General features: G+C 55.5%; 1 protein-coding gene across 14 annotated transcripts; it reads left to right on the top strand.

The window, feature by feature from the left end:
- The first annotated feature begins 255 nt into the window (after positions 1 to 255).
- On the top strand, positions 256 to 16,070 carry Tnnt2 (troponin T2, cardiac type). 14 transcript variants are annotated; one of them, XM_023707884.1, is made up of 17 exons: positions 258 to 438; positions 4,357 to 4,408; positions 5,255 to 5,265; positions 5,363 to 5,374; positions 7,934 to 7,963; positions 9,820 to 9,897; positions 10,201 to 10,233; positions 11,007 to 11,040; positions 12,063 to 12,123; positions 12,291 to 12,407; positions 12,940 to 13,017; positions 13,516 to 13,626; positions 14,357 to 14,365; positions 14,708 to 14,817; positions 15,122 to 15,212; positions 15,449 to 15,489; positions 15,842 to 16,070. In XM_023707884.1, exons 2-17 carry the CDS (start codon positions 4,371 to 4,373, stop codon positions 15,885 to 15,887), a joined length of 900 nt encoding a protein of 299 aa, XP_023563652.1. In that variant the 5' UTR covers positions 258 to 438; positions 4,357 to 4,370; the 3' UTR covers positions 15,888 to 16,070. The 14 variants fall into 14 exon arrangements, with proteins under 14 accessions (XP_023563658.1, XP_023563652.1, XP_023563655.1 ...); XM_023707887.1 differs by having other exon boundaries at positions 259 to 438; positions 4,363 to 4,408; positions 7,937 to 7,963; XM_023707882.1 differs by having other exon boundaries at positions 259 to 438; positions 4,363 to 4,408.
- The last annotated feature ends 4,404 nt before the right edge of the window (positions 16,071 to 20,474 follow it).

The following is a 20,474-nucleotide window of genomic DNA, read 5'->3' as shown; positions in this document are numbered from 1 at the left end:
GACTCACGAAGTATCTTGGAAGTCATCTTGCTGTCATCCCTGCTCCCAGCCTGCCATCCCAGGCCTGGGTGCTGGCATCTGTTTTATCAGGATTCTCAAGAGGGACAGCTGGTTTGTGTTCCAAGCCTGTCCCCTGCATATCTGGTCTGGTTTTAAATAGCTTATCTGAGCAGCTGGAGGGCCACATGGGCTTATATGGCGTGGGGTACATGTTCCTTTAGCCCTGTCCCCAGCACCTGCCAAAATAGCAGCCAACACCCCTCCATTGTGGTTCCCCCCCCACCCCATCTCCTGCTGCACATTCCTCCCACCGCAGGGCTTGGCTCTTAAGGCCCCAACCCACATGCCTGCTTAAAGCCCTCTCCATCCCTGCCCTCACCCAGTCCCCGGCAAGGCGAGCGGATACCTCTGAGACCTGCCGGTAGCCCCTGTTCAGAGGTAAGACTGGGCAAGCCTCCAGGGAGGGGAAGGGCTGGAGGGGGGCATGAAAGTCTTGGTCCTGCAGCCCCTCCTAGCGCTGCCTGTGCCTACTTGGGGTAGACACTGGGTGGAGAACAGTCTACAGCCCTCAGAGAGGGGGCCACTTTAGAGGAGATGTAGGGCCTGGACTCTAGACTAATGCAGTTGAGCAGGGAGGGCCCTGTATTAGCAGTTGGGGACAGAAGACTGTATCCCAGGTCTGCCACTAAGGAGGCTGTGCAGTTGTAAAGTGTTGGGACCTCAATTTCCTCATCTATAGAGCAGCTCTGGTCATTGCTGGGCCTTTGCCCATCATAAATACAGTGATTCTGTAGCCACTGGGATCCCCCAAATTGCTTGGTCCCTTGGGTCTGGGCCCAAACCACCTAAACCTTTCCAGGCAGGTTCCCCTTCCACAGCAGAGTAAGCTCATGGACCCATGGCCATAGTGTTTTCTGGGAACTCAGACACTGTCCTAGAAGCACTGAGAAGCCCACTGTCCAGAGGCAGGTGGGCCCCTGGGCTTTCCAAGCAGATGTGTGAATTCCACTGGACTTCCTGACCCCACATCCTTGCCCTCCCCAGAGGAGAGCAAGGGCTGAGTAGCACTGGAGGGCTGATGGAGACAGCACCCCGCAGAAAGGTCCTTTGGCACACTGAGCCAAGCTTGTTGGCATCAAAAGGTTAACTCTGCCAGCTCCCACTACCACCATGGCCCTTCAGTGAGACCCTTGCCCCACCCCAGCCCAACACATCCACAGGGACCAACCTTGCTCTTTGCCTGGGAGTAACAGATGGAAAAAGATTTTCAAGTGGTTGCCTGGTGTGCAAAGCATTTCCAGCGCATTCCACAGGGAGTACAGCTGGGAAGCCACCTGACCTTCCAAATTCCTCCTCTGACCCTGTCCGTGGGGCAAGTCCTCCTCCTCCTCCTCCTCCTCCTCCTGGGCAAGAGAGGAATCTGAGAGGATCAGGTTACCTCTGCCCTCCCTCCTGCCCCCACCCACTCTCCCACCCTGCCTCTGGGACCTCCTAGTGGGCTGACAACGGCAGGTTTAGGAAGATCCCAGCCGAGTGCTGGGGACAGTGGCTGAGGGCCAGGTCTCTATTCCTCAGAAACATGGAGATGATCTCTGCATGGCTGGAACCGGAAGTTCATCTAACCTAAAGCTTGGTCAACTGAAGGCTGGAGGGTTTATGTGATTGAACTGAAGTCACATAATGAAAACTGAGTTTGAAACCCTGATTATTTGACCCCTAAGGCCAGTGTTCTTTCAATCTTTTGTTATTTTTCTTTTACTCCCCAGGAAAGGTGACCCCGACCTCCCGCTGAGAGGCAGGAAGCAGCCTGGGGAGGCTGGGGGCTGGCTCAGGTCGCTCAGAACCTTGCCCTGCCAGGTTCCTGACCTTCTCCCGGTCTGCAGCCCCAGGGCTCAGCCTACAGCCCCTTTTTCCTTCATCAGCTCCTGCTTTGACCAGTGCAGGGGCTGGGTCTGTCCTTCCTGCTGAAAGCCCTTCCCTCTCTGTGGTCTGGTCTATTTTAGGAGCTGGACTGTGCTCCCTGGAGCAGGAGGAGTCTAAGCTGCTCTATCCTACTTTGAGCCCCAACAATATGCCCAGGGCTCTGAGCTGGTGGGAGGCCAGAGGGCAAAAATGACGTGCTGCAGCTCAACCCCACACAGCCCCCCAAGAAACTCCTGCGTCCTTCCTAGGGCAACAGGCTCCCACTGCGGCTCAGGTAGCAATGCCTTAGTTCTCAGGTCAGGGGCTCTGGCCAATCCCTTGGGCTTCAGAGCCTCTTTTCATTGGCCATCATCATCCTGAGACACTTTGGGAGATCCTCTGAGGCTTGAGTCTTCACAACAGAATGAGGTTTTTTCCTTATTATGACGCCTTACACTGTTGACATCTCCCCCCAGCTGAGGGCGATGTGGGACAGGTGGTACAGTGGCTGTCTGGAGCAGCCCACTCCAGCAGAGGGAGCAGAGGGGAGGCTTGCGCAGTGGCAGGCACGCTTGTCCCCAGTGGGTGCTTATGTGAGAAATCTACCCAGAAGGACAGCCAGGGAGTGGTGGTAGCTCCCTGGGAACCACCCAGCCTCAAAGGAGCAGCCTTGCGGTGGCCATCACTTCAACCCACGAGAGCACAGACTCTCACAGGCTGTCCACAGAGGGCTGCCGGGTTGGTGGCAGCCCCTGCAGTCAGATGCACAGGGAAGGGTGGCAGGACTGCCTGCATGCGTCGACCTCAGCCTGGCAGCACGAGTCAGGCTGAACCCGGGGCCTATGCACAGTGCTAGCAGGTACCAGCATCTACCACCCCCCTTGGCAGCAGTAGCTCTTCACATCACAATCTCCCTTCTCTCCCTTGCACCCCAATTGTAAACAGCAGGGGGCGCTGTACGCATTTTAGTCAAGGCGACGGTGGTTTAGGGATATGCTGTCAGGGTTCAGATGGAACGCTGTCAGGGGTGGAATCATTATTAGCTGAGTGTCTACTCTGGGTCAGAAACTTACACCAGCTCCAGTCCTTGCATCTGCCCCAGGAGAGGACCAAGTCGTAACAGAGGGGCAGAGGCATGGGGAAGGGAAAGGACAGTCCCAAGGTCACACACAAAGGCATCGCGGAGCCTCGGCTCACGGCCAGGTTAGCTTCACATTGCAGGTCTTGTGCCTGTAATTATACCCGACTTCGCCTAGGGCCTTACACTTTCACTAAGATTGATTTGATCCTCACAAAGACCTCTGAGCGCCAGGACTGTACACTTTATCTCTGTAATACCGGGTGGCAACCGAGTTCAGAGATGCTAAAAATCTGTTGCCAACTACTCTCAGCAAGCGAATGGAAGAAGCGTTAGACCTGATGGTGTGCTCCTGTCACGGCAAGGGGGTATCTCCAAGTAAGTTCTCTAGGCTAATGTTTTTCTTCCAGTGCTGGAGATTGAACCCAGGGCCTTTGCACAGAGCTACATCCCCAACCCTTCTTATGTATTTATTTATGTATTTTGTATATTTATGTATGTATTTATTCAGGCAGGATTTCACTAAATTGCTAAGTACCACATAATTTCGCCACTTCAAGAATGCTATAGTGGGGCTGGAGAGATGGCTCAGTGGTCTAAAGCACCTACTTAGAACAAGCTTGGCAAGGCATCAGGGACCGCGGTTCAATCCCCCAGCACCACATGCCAGCCAGCCCCGCCCCCTGGTGGGCTGAGCTGGCCACACACACACACCACTCTCTCTCTCTCTCTCTCTCTCTCTCTCTCTCTCTCTCTCTCTCTCTCATAAATAAAAAAAAAGAAACTTTAAAAAAATAAAAAAAAAATAAAAAAAAAAAGAATGCTATAGAAATAGACTCACCCAAGTATGATCTTTAGAATCAGTCTTCCCAATTGGCAGAATCCCCTGGGGATTCAGCCGAGTTGCTTTGGGTATCGGCATATCAATGACACATACGTTTTTCATTACTCAGTGGTATTCCACACGACCCACATGATGTGACCGCCCTTGCGAAGCCCTTGTGTGGGGATGGAGCCGCTGGTGAAGGCAGGGCTGGGGCTTGTCAGTGCTCTGCTCCCTGAAATCTTCTGGGGATAGGAAAGGTGGAAGATCTGCCCACACTGCTTACGGAGTCGCAGACAGCAGGGATTCGGAAATTCTGGAGAGCATGTCTGCTTGGGGGCAGGGAATAGAATGGGTGTTAGCTGGACACCTTGCTGTGACATGGGACTGTGATATCCCCCTTGCAGGGGAGGAAGCAGGTCATATAGGTCATATATATATGGAAGGAGTGAGATTCACTCAGGCCTCCTTGATTCTTCTCTGGGAGCCAGAAGTCCTTTGCAGAAGATGGGCTTCTCTTACCACCCATGCTGACACTTTTCTCTTTCTGGAGGGACAGCAGAGACCATGTCCGACACCGAAGAGGTGGTGGAGGAGTATGACGAGTGAGTATCTGGGAGTGTCCCACCTTGAGTTTTGTCCCCTCTATGTGACCCCCACGCTGACTGCAGGAGCTACCTAGCTGCCTTAGGATCCAGGTGGATCCTAAGGCTGGCTCTATTTCCAGGACCCCAGGAAAGGTTGACCCCGTCCCCAGCCCTGAACCACTGCATCTGGATAGCAGGTGCCCAGCCAGCCTCTGGCTGCTCAGCAGGTCCTGAGGTCTGACCCCCAGTGGAGCAGCCAAGATGCGGACTCCTGATCAGATGAGAAAGGTTCAGTGATGCCTGCAGCCACAGAACTGACCGAGCAAAGCACGCCTATCCCAGAACCCAGTGTCATCACTGCCCTGGGCCCTACTCATGCCTGACTGTCCACCCACAGTCCTTGCTGAGAAGCAGGGCTGGGAGCAAATGACCCAGCAGTGCGCTCGGGTGGCAGCATCCCAGGAGGATGCAGAGCTGCAGGAGGTGTGTCCTCACAGATTTATTCAGCTGCAGGGATGCCCAGGCAGAGTGAAAGAAGGAATCCGCAAGAGGGCGTGGCTTGTGGAGGGTCTCCGGAGAGGCTATGTGGAGGAAAGAGACTGGGGAGGGGAAGGACTTTCTAGAGAGGGGAGCTCCCTGGGAGGAGCAGCAGGCAGAATGCTGCCTGGCCGGCTGAGCTGGCTGATGTAGAGGTTTCCTGGGGACAGTAGCAGGGGTATTGGATGAGGAGAGTGGGCCAGGGTAGGCAAACTGTGAACTCCATTAAGCAAGGGAACAATGCAATGTGGGGCTATCCTGGGGCAGGACCAGGGAGATCTTGCACCCCACCGAGCAGGGGCTGACGGTCTCTTTTCTCATGCTCAGGGGCCAGGAAGGTAAGCACACAAGGGGGTGCTCACTGGAGCCTGACATCGAGCTTGGACACTGACCCACTCTTCTCTCTCCTCTTGCCTGGTTTTCTCTTCTGAGCAGAAGCCGTGGAAGGTATGTACCTTGGGCAGGTGGAGGCCACCTTGATCCTGAGAGCCCAGGAAGACAGCGTGCGTGTCACTGCCCCAACTCGCAGCTGAGCAAAGATCGCCTAACAACTGTGGCTCTGTGGGCGTCCTTCCTATCTTGCTTGTTCAGGTCTAGGGACAAAAGTTTAATTAAATCTGTCTCTTCTGTTGGCTATTTCTTCACCACTTTATCAAGTGATTTTTGCCCCCCCCCTTCTTTTTGTACTAGAGATTGAACCCAGAGCCTTTGCACTGAGCTACATTCCCAGCCCATTATTTATTTATTTATTTATTTATTTATTTATTTATCTATCTATTTATTTGTTACTTCTAGACAGGGTCTGTCTTACTAAGCTGCTCAAGCTGAGCTTGAACTTGTGTTTCATTTGCCTCAGCCTCCCAGAATATTAGAATTACAGGTTTCCTATCTTTTTTTAAATTTGGAAAATTTGAAATAAATATAAAGATAGCAAAGAAGAAAGAAAGAAAGAGAGAAAGAAAATGGTATACCCCTCCATCACCTAGCTTTAATAATGGCCAACTCATACATTAGTGTGTGTCTCTAACAGATGAGCACTATTAAAAAAAAAAGAAAGCCATAGTCACAATACCATGATCACACCTGAACATTCTATTTAACAAGTTTCCAAATGAGGGTCTGTGTGTGAAGCGCCAGAGAAAGAAAATGGTATACCCCTCCATCACCTAGCTTTAATAATGGCCAACTCATACATTAGTGTGTGTCTCTAACAGATGAGCACTATTAAAAAAAAAAGAAAGCCATAGTCACAATACCATGATCACACCTGAACATTCTATTTAACAAGTTTCCAAATGAGGGTCTGTGTGTGAAGCGCCATGTGCTCTGAGGCATTCCCTCCTGGCCTGCGGAGTTCTGGTCCTCCCTCACGAAGGGCCCTCTGCTGCGCCTGCCCTTAAGTATAGTAACATATTAAGTGTGGTAAAGTACCACCCTCCACAGTCCGGGCTCTGTCTTAGCTTGGCCTTTGCTTACTCTGAGAGCTGCTGCCCAGGGTGGATAGGAGACCTGGCTCCGGTCCCACCCAGCCCCCAGAGCCCGGAATGCTCAGGTGTCGAGCTTCTGCTCTAGGCAGGCAGGCCTGTCCCTTAGCTGCTCTCAGAATGCTCAAAGACACGTGAGGCAGCTCTTGCACATTTAGGGGTGTCCCAGAGGTGTCTCAACAGAGGAGATGAAAGAGAAATTCTCGAGCAAAACTGAAAGGGCCCACAAGAGTCGTTTTGATTTTTAAGGAACGTCAAGCCCTTGGGTGCAATCTGAAATGCCCTTCGAGTCAAAAATCTGGCTGGCTGTAGCACCTGCTGTGGCCTCTGTACACACTCTGGGCCTGTTGGGCCTCCATTTGCTTGGAGGATTTCCCACTTTATTAGGACAGGTTTGGGGTGGTGAGGTTGGGGAAATAGACCTTGGGCTTGGGACCAACCTGCCTCCTACACACAGTAGGTTTTGGTTGTGAGTCAGCAAAATAACTGCACAGTGAGGATGGCCTTGTTCCATGCAGCCCCACCGTGCTCACTGGGAATGGCCTGCAGCGCCCTCCCACACCCCACTCAGCCTGGCTGTCACCATCAGAGAGAGAAAGGTTCTCGGCCACAGAACCCGCAGGATGGTCAGTTCCGAGTGTCCTTTCCTAGGAGAGAGATTGTTCTAGCTGTCGGAGGCTCTTTTAAACTGGGCAGAGGTTTGCATCTGGGGCAATGGTGGAAGCTGCAGTCTGTCCTTAGGGTGATACTGCTGGCTCTGCCTTAAATGGTACAATTTCCTTCCCTGGTGTCTCCTGCCCAATAGGGCTTCTCAAATGTGACAGCTGGAAGACAGATTTATTTTTTTTTAAACATATTGAAGGGCAGGCACAGCAGAGGGCACTTCGGTGCTGGGAATTGAATCCAGGGTCTTTTCTGCGAGCTACCTTCCCAGAACTTTTTTATTTTGAGACAGGGTTGAGTCACTGAAATTGCTTGGTCTGGGCTTGAGTTTGAGACTCTCCTGCCTCAGCCTCCCAGGGTGCTGGAATTACAGGTGTGCACCACCACCCTCAATGGGTTGTTTTTGTGACATATCCTAGGACAGGAAGGTAGGAGAGTTTTGATGGGAGCAAATCGCTCCTCCTGCTCTACCATGTCTTAGGAAGAGGAAAACAGAGGCTCTGTGGTCTAGGGGCGGCAGGAAGCTGCTAGCTGGTGCTTACCAAATGCTTTGCTTGAGCCAGCCCCTGCTGGCCATGCTAGGCCTGCGGGACCCTTCCATCCCCACAGGGGCCGGGATACAAGCATCGGGGTTTCCTTGTTGCTGATGGGATCATAGCTCAGGGATGTTCCTGAGGCCGGAGGTGCCCAAGTTGCTGTAGGCCGTGGCCCAGGAACTGGACCTCAGGCCTAGCCCCAGCCGTGCTCTGGGAAGGTCTGTGCTGGCCCATGCCGCTGCTGGCCCATGCCGCTGCCTGGGCTTTCTGCTCATGCTAACCTGTCTGCTTCTCCCCTCTACTGCTGCTGCTCCCTGACCCAGAAGAAGAAGACTGGAGAGAGGACGAAGACGGTAGTAGAGCTTTTCCTTCCTGCTTCTCACTGCCTGTGGTCTGCAAGCCGCCTGCTTGTTTGTGGGGTGGGGGTGTTCAGTGAGTCCATCATTGCTGTCAGCGTCGGGGGCCAGGACCTCAGTCCGAGACCTTTGTCATGTCTGGAGGTCTTGGAGACTGCTGACTCTTTCTCCTGGTTCCTGCCCTTTCCCACCAGCCTTGTCTTTCCTACTCTCTCCAATGTGGGAGGCTCCTGGGGGGAATGAGTAGCCCCCGTGCCCACCCTGCACATTCCCAGTGAGCTGGCCAGCCCTAGGCCGAGTGGCTAGCGGCTTAGGGGCCTGGGACCAAGTCATCTGAAGAGCAGCTGGAGGCCTGCAAATAGCCGGACCAGGGAGGACATGACGTCAGCCTTCCGATGTGGGCTGTGGCAGGGTAGGGTAGACTGGGCCTGTTCCCAGTGCCCAGAGAGAGCACCAGGGCAGGGGAGACAGATTGGGGCTTAATTTTAGAAACAGACTTTCCCCCAGCGATGCCACGAGACACAGTGGGTGGCCTGAGGAGATAATGAGCTCCCTCCCTGGGACTATTGTGTGACCTGGGGGTGATTGGCTATTGGGCACAAAGAAAGGAAACAGCGGCAGGGTAGGAGTGGTGCTGACATAGTGGCCCAGAGAAGGACCCCACAGCAGGCCCTGTCCTTCCTGGCTGGTCCCTTTTGGCACCTTTTGGAAGGGTCTTTTTGATTGAAGTATCTTTCAGGGAAAAGCCACTTCTCAGACCTAGGAATCAAGGACAGTGAGGGGGAGGCAGAGGGAACAGATGCTGCTCAGAACTTCTGTCCTGAGTTTTTTCTTCTCCCTCTGCCAAGACCCACGGCCTGTCAGCTTCTCAATAGTCAAGTGTTGACAAGCACTTCCGGGCACCATCCTGTCTGCTAACTTGTCTGTCTCCTCCAAGTACTGGAAGGGGCAGGTCCACCTCCTGCCAGGCAATGGACGGAAATAGACAAATCCTGACAACCCTCTGGATAGTAGATATGTCAGGCATTGCACCCACTTATATGGTCTTGCCATTTGGTTTCTTTGAGAGGTGGAGGTAGGGTCTTGAGACTTGGCCAGTCACAGGGCCCAGAGCAGGAGCTACCAACCCTGTCCTTAAGCAGAAAAGCCTGCTCAGGGGCATCAGGCATTGGGTAGGACTTCAGGGGTAGGAGGCTGGAGAATGGAGTAGAGTCAGAACCAGGTGGGCCATAGGAGATGGCAGGCCTAAGTGGGACACCAGGAGCCCCAGGCAGAAACCTGCCTCCCCAGGCTTGCCGGGCTCGCCTCTTCTCCAGTGGGGCTCACAGTGCCCCTTACACCCTGACGTGACCACACCCCCGTTTGTGGCCCTCCCATACAATTCTGATTCCCGCACTCCCAGAGAGACAAATTTGTAAAGAAAGGACTCCTCACTAGCCTGCCTGATCATGTCTTTCTGTTGTATTTACTTGGGGGTGGTGTTATTTTCTTTCCTGCAAAGGAACAAGAGAGGAGACATGTTGGGCTTGCACAGTCTCTGTTGCAACAACTCAGCTCTGCTGCTCTAGCACAAAAGCAGCCCAAGCACATGGAGGGATGGATGGGGCTGTGTGCAAATAAAACTTTATTTGTACAAATAGTCTGGGGCCAGATTTGGCTCTTGGGCCATAGTTTGCTGACTTATGGTTTAAACCAAGACCTGAGCAGCCTCCTGTCATCCCTAAATCCACTCCTGTGGCCCTAGATGTGACTGACTTATACCCCACCCCTCCTTGTCTGTCTTCTGTCCTGGGTGCTTTCTGACAGCAAAAGCAGGGGCCTAGTGTTTCACCACGTTTGGTTCACTTCTCCAGAGCAGGAGGAGGCAGCAGAAGAGGAGACTGACGGTGGGGCTGGGGCTGAGGATGAGCCAGAGGTGGCTCAGGCCGAAGGTGCGACCCAGGGCTCAGGGTGTGAGGGCCTGGGGGCACAGCTACCTGCAGCACGCTTCTAACCTGGGGGTGCCTGCTCCCCCTGCCCAGGCTGTCTGCCTGCTGCCTGTCCACTGAACACTGAGAAGCAATGAGTGGTGCTTTGAGTCACACAGTCGGGTTTAGGGCGGCACATATGTCAAAGCAACTCCCTGACTCCGTAAAGCAATAGGCTGCCCTTTGACTAGGACCCGCCATGGACTGAGCTGCTGGGGGGAGATGAGTGTAGAACGGGAATTTCTGAATTCCTTATGTTTTGTTTAGAGGATGGAGAAGAGGAAGCCAAAGAGGCTGAAGGTATGAACTGGTGGGGACATTGGAGAGATGTGTAAGGTTGGCTAGCAGGCCCCTACCAGCAGTTCCGGGGGAGATGGCTTACAGGGCTCCTTCCAGGGAGGCTGGTGGGCAGGAGGGGACAGAAGGTGGTAGCACTAACAGGGTTTTAGATGTTGCATTTGGAGCCTTTGCACCCATCCCTCTCAGCCCTAGGAGGAGGTGCCTTGCCAGTGCAGGAGTAGGAGGGCCCCGGGTCCAGTACCTGTCTGAGTGGGGCAGTGGGACTCAGGAGTCAGATTCACTCCCAAGGTACAGGTGGTCCATGTGGCGGGTCACTGCTCTCGTCATTGTCATACCACAGCTGTTAGCAGGGTGCCTGGTGGTCAGGCCTGCACAGGGGAGGGTGGGGCATCTGGGGCTTGGAACCATGTCCAGAAGCTTCCTGACCCTGTGACCCTGGGGAAGACCACAGCACACCGAGAAGACAGACTTGGGAGAGGAATCTACGGTCGGGACCCCTGAGGATCTGGGGACCTTTCCATAGGACACTTTGTTGAGAAGCAAATCAGCTGTGTCCATGGTGACTGAGAAAGGGCTTTGCAGGCTCAGGTAGTATGTGCCTCCCACCCCCCAGGGCTGCCCGAAAGCTCCTGGAACTTGAGATCTTCAGGGTTGAAAGGGATTCCCTGGTAACTGGGGAAACTGAGGCCCCAGGTGTCCAACTCATCAGGGGTAGGATTGTGATCAGATCTGGGGCTCCTGACCCCATGGCTGTGTGCTTCTCTGTCCGCCAGATGGTCCAGTGGAAGAGTCAAAGCCCAAGCCCCGGTGAGTGGCATGCACCTGTGAAGCCTTGGGAGCAGAGGGCTGGTGAGGGAGGGCGATGGGATGGGACAGGGTTGCAGTGGGCCTGAGCTGGGGGTGTGGCAGGTACAGACAACCACAAACAGTTGTACAGGCTGTGTACTGCAGAAAGGGCTCTCTCTGGTTTGGTGAATGGGAGCTGAATTCCCTCCTGCACTCCACTGTCATTTATGCATCCTGGCATGGGTGGGCCTATGTTCATCTAAAGAAGGGATGGACCAGTCATGTGCCTCAATTAGACATGCTCTCCTACCTTCCGGGGTAGTTAGACACCATCCTTCATGATGGAGCAGCCTGGGAGAAAAGGGAGACAATTTCGGAAGCCAAGCAATAAAACTGTCAGCAGAGAGCTGCGAAGGCAGAACAAGGCAGCTTGGCCAGGTTTGGGGGACAGGAGCACTTCCGTCCTGGTGGTGCTCTTCCTGTCATCAGGGGGCACTTACAGCCTTCCCCCTGCATCAAGGGGAGCCTCTGACACCAGCCCTGCCCCTGCCAGTCCCAGGTCCAGCCGAGTGCCCAGCACCTTCTCCTCTTCTGGCCGCTGGATAGACCCTTCAGTATTGCACTACAGTTCCACTCAGACCTGAGGGTGGATGGGGAAACAAAGGACCAGGGACCCACCTGAAACATTCAGTGTGTGTTGGGTTGCACCCAAGTGTAGCAGTGCTGGGTCAGGAGCAATCCTGCGGGTCAGCCACAGCTGTGTGCAGGCAGACAGTTCTGCCACCTGTCTCAGCTTCTCTGCTTCCCAGCTGTGCAGTTTTAGGGCAAGTCACTTTCTGAGCCTCAGTTTCCTTAAATGAGATGCCACTGCTGTCTCCTCCATTTCACCCCTGTGCTGGGCAAGAGGACTCCTGGGGTAGACATCAACAGGGACATCACTGTGTGGGTGGCCGGGCACCCCCAGAACCCCATAGGGGAAGAAGAACGCCCTGGGGCCCGCGATGGGGTTGGGGCTCGTGACTGCTTATTCCTTTCTCCTGTAGGCTGTTCATGCCCAACCTGGTGCCACCCAAGATCCCGGATGGAGAAAGAGTGGACTTTGATGTGAGCAGAGGTGATGGGCAGGGCAGGCCCTGGCGGGGTATCCATAAGGGCCACAAGAGGTCTTGCAGGGTGCTCTCTTAGACCAGGCCCTTGAGCCCTGCCCTGAGTTCAGATGCCTTCCGCACCAAGCAGGGGTGCAGCCTCTCAGCCCCTGGGGACCCTTACAGGACATCCATCGGAAGCGCATGGAGAAGGACCTGAATGAGCTGCAGACGCTGATTGAGGCCCACTTTGAGAACAGGAAGAAGGAAGAGGAGGAGCTCATCTCTCTCAAAGACAGGATCGTAGGTGTCCAGGGGCGCCCTTCCCTTCCTGCAGCCTGCCCTGCCTTCCTCACCCTTTTCCACCATGATCTCTGGAGAGGCTGACCCTGCTGGACATGAGCTCCCTGCAGCATGCTGCAGTGGCCCTGCAGGTGGCTCCCTGGGTCCCCGCCTCCTCTTCGGCCAGCCTGGATGCTCCTTGATGGCAAGAGCTAGATCTGATGCTTTCTGGGCTACAGCAGGGCCTCACTTGAGTCTGGGCCATGGAATGAAGGTTAAACACCCGTGGTCCCTCCAGTCCCTGCCCTCTTCTCCCTTCCCTGCTAATGCAGGGCATGTGACACTTGCCGTCCCAGGCTACCTGTGCTGGGGAGCAGCAGGGAGATTGATTCCTTTCTCTCTTTGCCTCATTCGCTTGTCCATAACTGTGCTCTGGGTGGCAGCCCATGACTTGGTGTCCACCTTGTCATTACAAGCAGCTTCCAGGGAAGGGCACCTCAGCTACTGAGGCCACCTCCCTCCAGGCCTACACAGGCTCTGCCTCTCCCTGTAGGAGAAGCGGCGGGCGGAGCGGGCAGAGCAGCAGCGCATCCGGAATGAACGGGAGAAGGAAAGGCAGAACCGCCTAGCCGTGAGTGACCTGGCCCAGCCAGGGCCCCTGTGCTCCCAGCTCGCACCTGCCCCAGCCCCCTCTCTCTTCATAGACAGCAAGCCGGCTGAGAGGCAGCCTGCACCAAGCAAGCTCCACCATTGTCTTGGCTCTGGTAACGCACCAGGGAATGAGACCTCCATGGAGGGCCTTGTGGATGTGATATATGGGGACTCTCTACTCCTCCTCCCTGCCCTAGCACAAGCTACCTGGGGAGGAGGATGGTCACCTCCTGTGGCTACTGATAGCCCCTTGGTGTCAGCAGTCCTTCTTGAGCTCCCAGTCACAGTTGGCCAGGAGGACCTTGTACACTTGGGCAGTCATTCAGTAAACTGCCACACGCCCACTCTGTACCCACAGAAAGCTCCTTGCCCAGCAGGGAGAAAGCTTATATTGCCTGGAAACACTGGCAGCTCAGTCAAGAGCCAGGGCGCCCACCCTTGCCCATAATGTGCTCCCTTCCTCCTCCCTGAAAACCAGGAAGAGAGGGCCCGGCGGGAGGAGGAGGAGAACAGGAGGAGGGCTGAGGATGAGGCCCGGAAGAAGAAGGCTCTGTCCAACATGATGCATTTTGGAGGCTACATCCAGAAGGTGGGTGTGGTGGGGGAGCAGAGATCCCCAAGAGGTCAGGGTGTCCATGAAGAATGAGGTGTCTGCTGAAGCAGGCACTGCAGGTTGGATCCCAGGAGGAATTCCCAAGTGCGGTCAGCTGAAGCTGACTTGTGTCTGTCCCTGAGCGGGTCTCAGGCCTCTGGTGGCTTCACTGCAAGTTCCCTGCTGTGGGCAGAGACAAGAGCACACTGCTGTCCTGTCCTGGGTCCAGCTAGGCCAGGACTCCCTAAGTGGCTGGGTGCAGCTGAAGGTGCCATGTGCCTGGTGTCAGACCTCTGGGAGGAGACCCAGCTCAGCTCTGTGTCCTGATGCAGCCTCTGAATCTCGGTTTCCTCATCTGGACCTAGTATTGCCTGCACTGCTGCTTTGAGGTCAAATGCCCCGAGTGTCAGCGTCCTGCGCAAATGTGAGGGGTTTGCCTGTGGGCCTGGCACTTCCACTAGATGCGAAACTGATCTTTATGCGGTGCAGGCATCAGAGTATCACCATATATTTCCAGAGTCCCCAGCTCTGCCACCAAGCCTACCCCATCCCAGCCAAATGTTTGGCATGGTCCTGAGCCCCAGACTCATTCCCTCGTGCCTTGGGTACCTATGCAAAGTCTAAATCACCTTCTCCTGTCTCTGCCTTTGTCTGCCCTCGTGTTCTGTCTTCTCTCTGTGTCTCTGTCACGGTCTTGATCTTTCTCTCTGGGTCTTTCCTGGCTTAGCAAGCCCAGGTGGGTACCGAAGCCTCAAAGGCCCTCTTCCTCCCCTGGGTTTTGGGAAGCTCCCTGGGGAAGGATGGAGCCTCGCTGCACAGAGGAGAGCGGAGATGGGGCTGGTGGGGAGGAGGGAGCCTGGGAGAGGAGGAAGGGGCTGCTCACCCACAGGAGGGTGACCTGATCCCTCGGAGCCCTGCAGGAATCCAGGAAGTGACGATGTGGGGGTGTTGCAGGACCCAGAGGGGGAGAGCCTGGTTCTCTGCAAGCTTCATCCTACAACCTAGGGTGGGAGTGGGGTGTCGGGACAGGAGGGGTAGCCTTCAGTGAGCCAAGGACCCTACTTGCTGCCCCCTTCAGACAGAGCGGAAGAGTGGGAAGAGGCAGACAGAGAGGGAAAAGAAGAAGAAGATTCTGGCCGAGAGGAGGAAGGTGTTGGCCATCGACCACCTGAATGAAGACCAGCTGAGGTAAGCCACGCAGGATGGTCCTTTGGGGACTTTAGGCCTCACCAGCGGGACTGGCAGAGCCCATTTCTCCTGAGAGCCGCCAGAGGGCGCTGCTCCCCCACTCATGTCCCGAGGCGGGCGCGGGGCAGGAGTTGAATACCCAGCGAGAGGGGATCGAAGGCGCCGCTCTCAGGGCCCGGGAAAGCTGCTCGGTTCCTCCCGGTTTTCAGAACACTGCCTGGTAGCTCCTGGTGTCTCTGCGTCGGGATGAGGGTGTAGGCAGACGAAGGGCCATCTCGACCCCCACCCCGTCCCCTCCGCACAGGGAGAAAGCCAAGGAACTGTGGCAGAACATCTATGACTTGGAGGCAGAGAAATTCGACCTGCAGGAGAAATTCAAACAGCAGAAATACGAAGTGAGCTGCGCACGCGGCCGCCCCCTGCCTCTGCTCCTCCTGATCCTACGGGGTGCCAGTCTGCCGCCCCTCCAGCCCCTTTGCCTGCCCCAGCTATCCACTCACCCCGTGTACCTGCGGTGGCTTCTCAGCTCCGAATCCCTCACCCCTGCTCTGCGGAGCTCCCTTCGCCCCACCCCAGCCTCCTAGGACCTGAGCTTCTTGAGCCCTAACGGTTTTGCCCATGCATCTTACAGATCAATGTTCTCCGGAACAGGATCAATGACAACCAGAAAGTGTAAGTCCCGAGGTCCTTGCATGCCCCACTCCCAGCTGCTCAATCCTGGTCTTTTAGCTATGGTCTTTCTCCGCTGAGGGTTCTGGGCTCCTACCTCTTCCTGCCCTCCTCAGCTATTGGCTTCCTTAGTGGGATCCTCCTGGATGTTTCTCTCCATGCCCCTTGGCCTCTGCTCATCAGTAGAGAGAGTGCATCAGTAGACACCAGTGAGGTGTCACTCCTGCCCCCCTTCTGCCTCTGGAGGCAGCTCCAGGCTGCTTCTCTGAAGCCTCAGCACCCCCTATCCTGTGTTTTATTCCATGGAACCCCCTGTTCTGTGTCCCCCACTGACTGGGTCCTGCTTCCCTTGTAGCTCCAAGACCCGAGGGAAAGCCAAAGTCACTGGGCGCTGGAAGTAGAGGCTGAGCCTCTTTTTGGCAAAAATCTGTTCCTGCCCTGCACACCCCCAACTGCTGGGCCTTCCCAGGAACCTAGGGCAGACTCCTGCCTAGAACCTGGGAGCTGGCCCAGTTGGAAGCCAGCACTCCTACCTGCTCCTCTGCCTGCACCGCACCAGGAATAAAAAGCCATAGCACACTGCACACACTGAATGGCATCTCTGTCACTCCCTCTGAGGCAAGACCCTGTCCTCAGGGAGCTGGGATGGCTATCAGGACCTATGGGACAAGTCCCCTGGCATCTTGGCCAGGCTTGGAGGAGCTTCTGCTAGACTGGCCCCTTCCACCTGCCTCCAGCTGGGGAGAGGCTGCTGGCCAGGGAAGGGACATGCTTTCTCAGGGCCTGGGAGGGAAGCACAGTGGACAGGGCTTGTGAATGCGGCCCCTGTGAGTCACCAAGCAACAGCACTCTGGGAAAAGTGCTGTCAAGTGGGGAGGGTGCATTCCCTGTGTGAGTCATTCCTTGGAACAATGGAGGCCTCTCTGGACGGTTTGTGTTTTCTTTCTCTTCCTGGCCTGAGCATTAAGGACCAGGCATCTCAAGGGAGGATGGAGGGTTGGTTCATTGCATAGCTGTTTAGGTCAGCACTGCTGGGAGGTGTGGGCTAGTCTAGGTGCCTTGGTTTCTCCCTTCCTAGCGTCTGCATGTCCTCTAGGATTTAAAGCCACAAACCAGGAAAACTAGTTAGCAGGACACAGAAACCTCGTGGGATGGGTGAGCGTCCAACCCGGAAGCTCTGGGATAAGCCCCTGGGAGGGACATTCTCTCACACCACCATGCCGATGCTCAGGCCATTCCCTCTGCCTGTCATGCCTCTTCCCATTGTGCATTTCCTGTTGGATGCACAGACATACATATCCCATGCTGTGTGCCAAGCACTGTGATGGACGCTAGTGACACGGACTTGAAAAGGCTACAGTCCTGAGCCAGCAGGGCGGGACTCGCTGACCTGTTTCCCATCCATCCATCCATCCATCCATCCATCCATCCATCCAGTAACTATGTCTTGAGTTCTCACCGTACTTGAGGCGCTGTGCTGAGCACAGGGGTGCTGTCGTTGAAGCAGGTGCATCCCCGATGCAGCCAGAACTCCCAGGAGAGAGGAGTGGTACGCAGCAGGTTTCAGCTGGGTGTGACAGCAAGGGTCAGTAGGGGACAAGTGCAGACATTCCCCAGCCCCTTCCTGCCATGGTGTGCAGGGCTTCCTGAAAGGAGTCCCAGGTGGGAAGGAGGAAGACATCAAACAGAAGTATGTGTGCATGTGTGTGCGTGTGTGTGTGTGTGTGTGTGTGTGTGTTGGGGACAACTATACAACATTCTAGAAGCAGCCAGCACAGTGTGTTTGAAGAGCTGCATTTATTAATAGAATTTAAACCTTTTGCGGGGTGGTGGTGGTAAAGAAGGCCTTGGTATAAGCATCAGGGCCACAGGCCCTTGGAGGGTCCCTGTCTACTGCACCCGGCCAGTCCCCAGCCCTACTTCCTTCAGTCTGTAAGGTAGCACAGGGGCTGCAGTGTCCCGTGCCTCTACCCTTGGTGGGCACTGCCACCCCTCTCTTGCTAGCTTGATGAGGTGCGGGCTACCAGAGACAGACACATCAGGTCCACAGCTGGGACACCATCAGGTCCCCAAGGGCTCTCTACCATCTATGCTTCAGGGTCTCCTGGGGCAGCAGGGGTCATGGTGCCTCTCTTCCCCTCACAGCAGATCATCTGTCTGTACCTGCAGATGTGGGCTCCCCTAGAATCTGTACTCAGAGGTGTTTCCCAGAGGCAGGCTTTGCCTCTTGCCCTGGGCTCCGCAGTTGGTATGCCCTTCTCAGTCTTTTCTCCTGAGGTATGTGGGCTCCAGAAAACAGTGTTCTCATTGCCTGCATCTTTGTGGTGAGACCATTTAGTCTTCTTGTTTAGCTGCTGCGGTGGTCCCCCTCCTGTGTGGTTTCACTTTGTCTGGCTTTAGTTGGGCATCAATAAAAGCAGGGGTGAGCAAGAAAGTGAGAGAGAGGGAGAGGGAGAGGGAGAGGGAGAGAGAGAGAGAGAGAGAGAGAGAGAGAGAGAGAGAGAGATTCATGTAACCCTTACTATAGTATGTTGCTTTAACTCCTCTATTTTAGTAAGTGGTACCTTGGTTCACAAACTTAGTTTTTCCACAGTTCTGGTCGCAAACCAAATAGGATGAGAACGAAATCAAAATCAGTGATCAGGTTCAATGTTGACCTTGTGGGAAATTTGATTTGATACCATGTGCTGTCAAGAGCCCTGCAACACCAAGTCTGCACAGAGCTTGGAGATTTGTCTCTAAGTGGAGCCTGGGTTGGGAGCCCTGTTTTGTCCCAGTCATCAGGGGGAAAGTGAGGCATAACAGGGAGCAGGGGTTACACCCAGCCCACCAGCCCTGCATGGGAGCCCTTCCACAGCCAGCAGGCATGGGGTGGGCCCAGGCCCTGTGTCCTGCCCTCTGTGCTGATGGTCCTGGTGTGAGGCTGTGGCTGTTCACATGGACACACACTGAGACAGGCTCCCAAGCCCAGGCCTCAGTTCATCCATTCCCTCCCGAGGCTCCAGCCCAGGACTCTCAGGCTCCTTGCTTACCACATGCTGAGTTCAACCTGTCAGGTGCAGGCGGGGCTGCCTGTGCCAGATGACCCCCAGGAGCTGGGTAGGCTGCCTCAGGGCCACCTCTGACCATCCAGAGTCCCCTGCACACCCCCAGGGACCATCTCTCACCCCTCTCATTGCCTTCCCTGCCTTGCTCTGGGTCCATGTCCCCTGGTCTCACAGATGTCTCCTTGTCTCTCCCATGCGCTTGGGAAAAAAGCACTGCTCATCCTGGTCAGAGAAGATGGAACCCTCCTTCATCCTGTCAGCAGATTTGCTTTCAGCTTCCTCTTGTCAGGGCCAAGCTCACGTCTATGGTGCTGAGAACAAGGCCTCCCAGTTCACTTGCCTTGAGGTTGGCTCTGTCCCTTGGCTGGGCCTCCTGCTCTGACCCTCCCCTTCTCCTGGCTGTGCCACACCCCAGCTCTGGGGCTCTGTCTCTAAAGACTGAAAGCTGTTACCATAACTCCGGACCCCCTCTCCTAGGCTCTAGGGCTGGAGGTTTTATGGAGCTCCAGGGGTCTCTCTTTCTGGGTCTCAGGCCCAGGCCATCCCTGGCCAAACCCCTGGGACTCTAGAGGGGGTGGGCGGTGCTCTGAAGCCACAGCACTCTTGGGCCTGTGCCCTGCTAGCCTGGAGGTGGCAGAGCCTGCTCCCAGGCTGTCTCCACCCTGACTTTGTGCTGGTTTCTGGAAAGGGTGGGGCAGGGGCTCAGCTACCATGGATCCGCCCTAGGGTGGGGAGGGCAGGCTCTCTGAATGGTCCCAGTTGGGGGAGGGCAGGCTAGGGTGCTGGAGGGAGCAGAGTGGCCTCCAGGTTCCCACAGACTGGTCAGTCTCAGGTGTGACTGCCCCCCAGAGGCCACAACTGGCTGCAAAATGCCACCCATGTAGGTGAGCAGCCCACCCCTTCTCCTCTGCACAGCACACCCCATGGATATCTTACTTCGGTCCCCTGCCAACTGCCCATGGTCCCCACCAACACCCCCATGTTGGAGATGAAACTGGGTTCAAGAATTTAAGTGACATGACAAGGCCCATTCAGTTAGGAAGTAGATTTGAACCCAGGTCTATGAGCCTCTACGGCCAGGACTCTTTCCAGCCTGTGGACCTTGTAAATGGAGGGGCACCCCAAGCCTCCCCACTGTGTAGGTCCTGGGCCAGAGACAGAGGCTCCTGTGAGGTGGGTAGGGGTGGCATGTGGTCGAGCAAAATCATCTGAGTACAGGGAGCCTGGAAGTGGCATTGAAGGGCTGTTGCCATGGTGAGAGCCATGAGGCAGCCTCACCTCTCTGCGGGGGCAGCATCAGCCCATCCCCAGGTCCTGCGGTGCTGGTAGTGGCTGTGGGTCAGGGCAGCGATTGTCTTTGCTTTGTCAGTGGATGGCCTCACGATTCTCCAAAGTGTATGGGTCTCAGGGCTTCAGAGACACCCCAGTCTCCCTCTGGTCTTCCTTCCTAGCCAGAGGGGGGTGCTGTTGTTTTCCTCCAATATCCAGGGCTCTCCCATCACAGCAGCGCCTTGCCTTTCCCTACCCCCAGAATGCCTTTTCTGCCTCTCTGCCTACCCAACTTTTCCTCATCCCAGGGCCTTGCTTAAGTCCCTGCTTCTCCAAGAAGCCTCCTGGCCCTGCACTTTGAGCCCCTGGGGCTTCTTTGGGGTCCCCAGTGCTGCCCTGAGACTCCCACACAGGCACCCACTCCCTCTGGCTGTGGTTCTCGGAAACCAGGTCTAGGGGCTGACCCAGCCCTTACTTTCTGGCGCCACTGTGGGCTGCAACCCCAGCACCTGCTCATCCCAGGTTCTCAGTCTCCACCCTGCCAGGTACAGGAATTTAAGCCACTCAGCTGAAGACTCAGGAGAAAAATGTTTTCACACAGGCCCTCAGGTAGGGGCGGGTTGCCCTGCTCCACCCTACTCTGCCCAGGCCCACCCCAGCTCACCCACCCAA

This window comes from Octodon degus, unplaced genomic scaffold (genome assembly GCF_000260255.1).
Source record: "Octodon degus isolate 3935 unplaced genomic scaffold, OctDeg1.0 scaffold00009, whole genome shotgun sequence".
Lineage (NCBI taxonomy): Eukaryota > Metazoa > Chordata > Mammalia > Rodentia > Octodontidae > Octodon > Octodon degus.
The sequence above is the reverse complement of the archived record's forward strand: the minus strand, read 5'-3'. Positions and strand labels throughout refer to the sequence as shown.

Excerpts from the sequence above, each read along its gene's own strand:
- Tnnt2 (XM_023707884.1), top strand. The coding sequence starts at position 4,371 with ATGTCCGACACCGAAGAGGTGGTGGAGGAGTATGACGA. Across the intron at positions 12,408-12,939 it reads TCTCTCTCAAAGACAGGATC|GAGAAGCGGCGGGCGGAGCG; the intron begins GTAGGTGTCCAG and ends CTCTCCCTGTAG. Across the intron at positions 15,213-15,448 it reads TCAAACAGCAGAAATACGAA|ATCAATGTTCTCCGGAACAG; the intron begins GTGAGCTGCGCA and ends TGCATCTTACAG.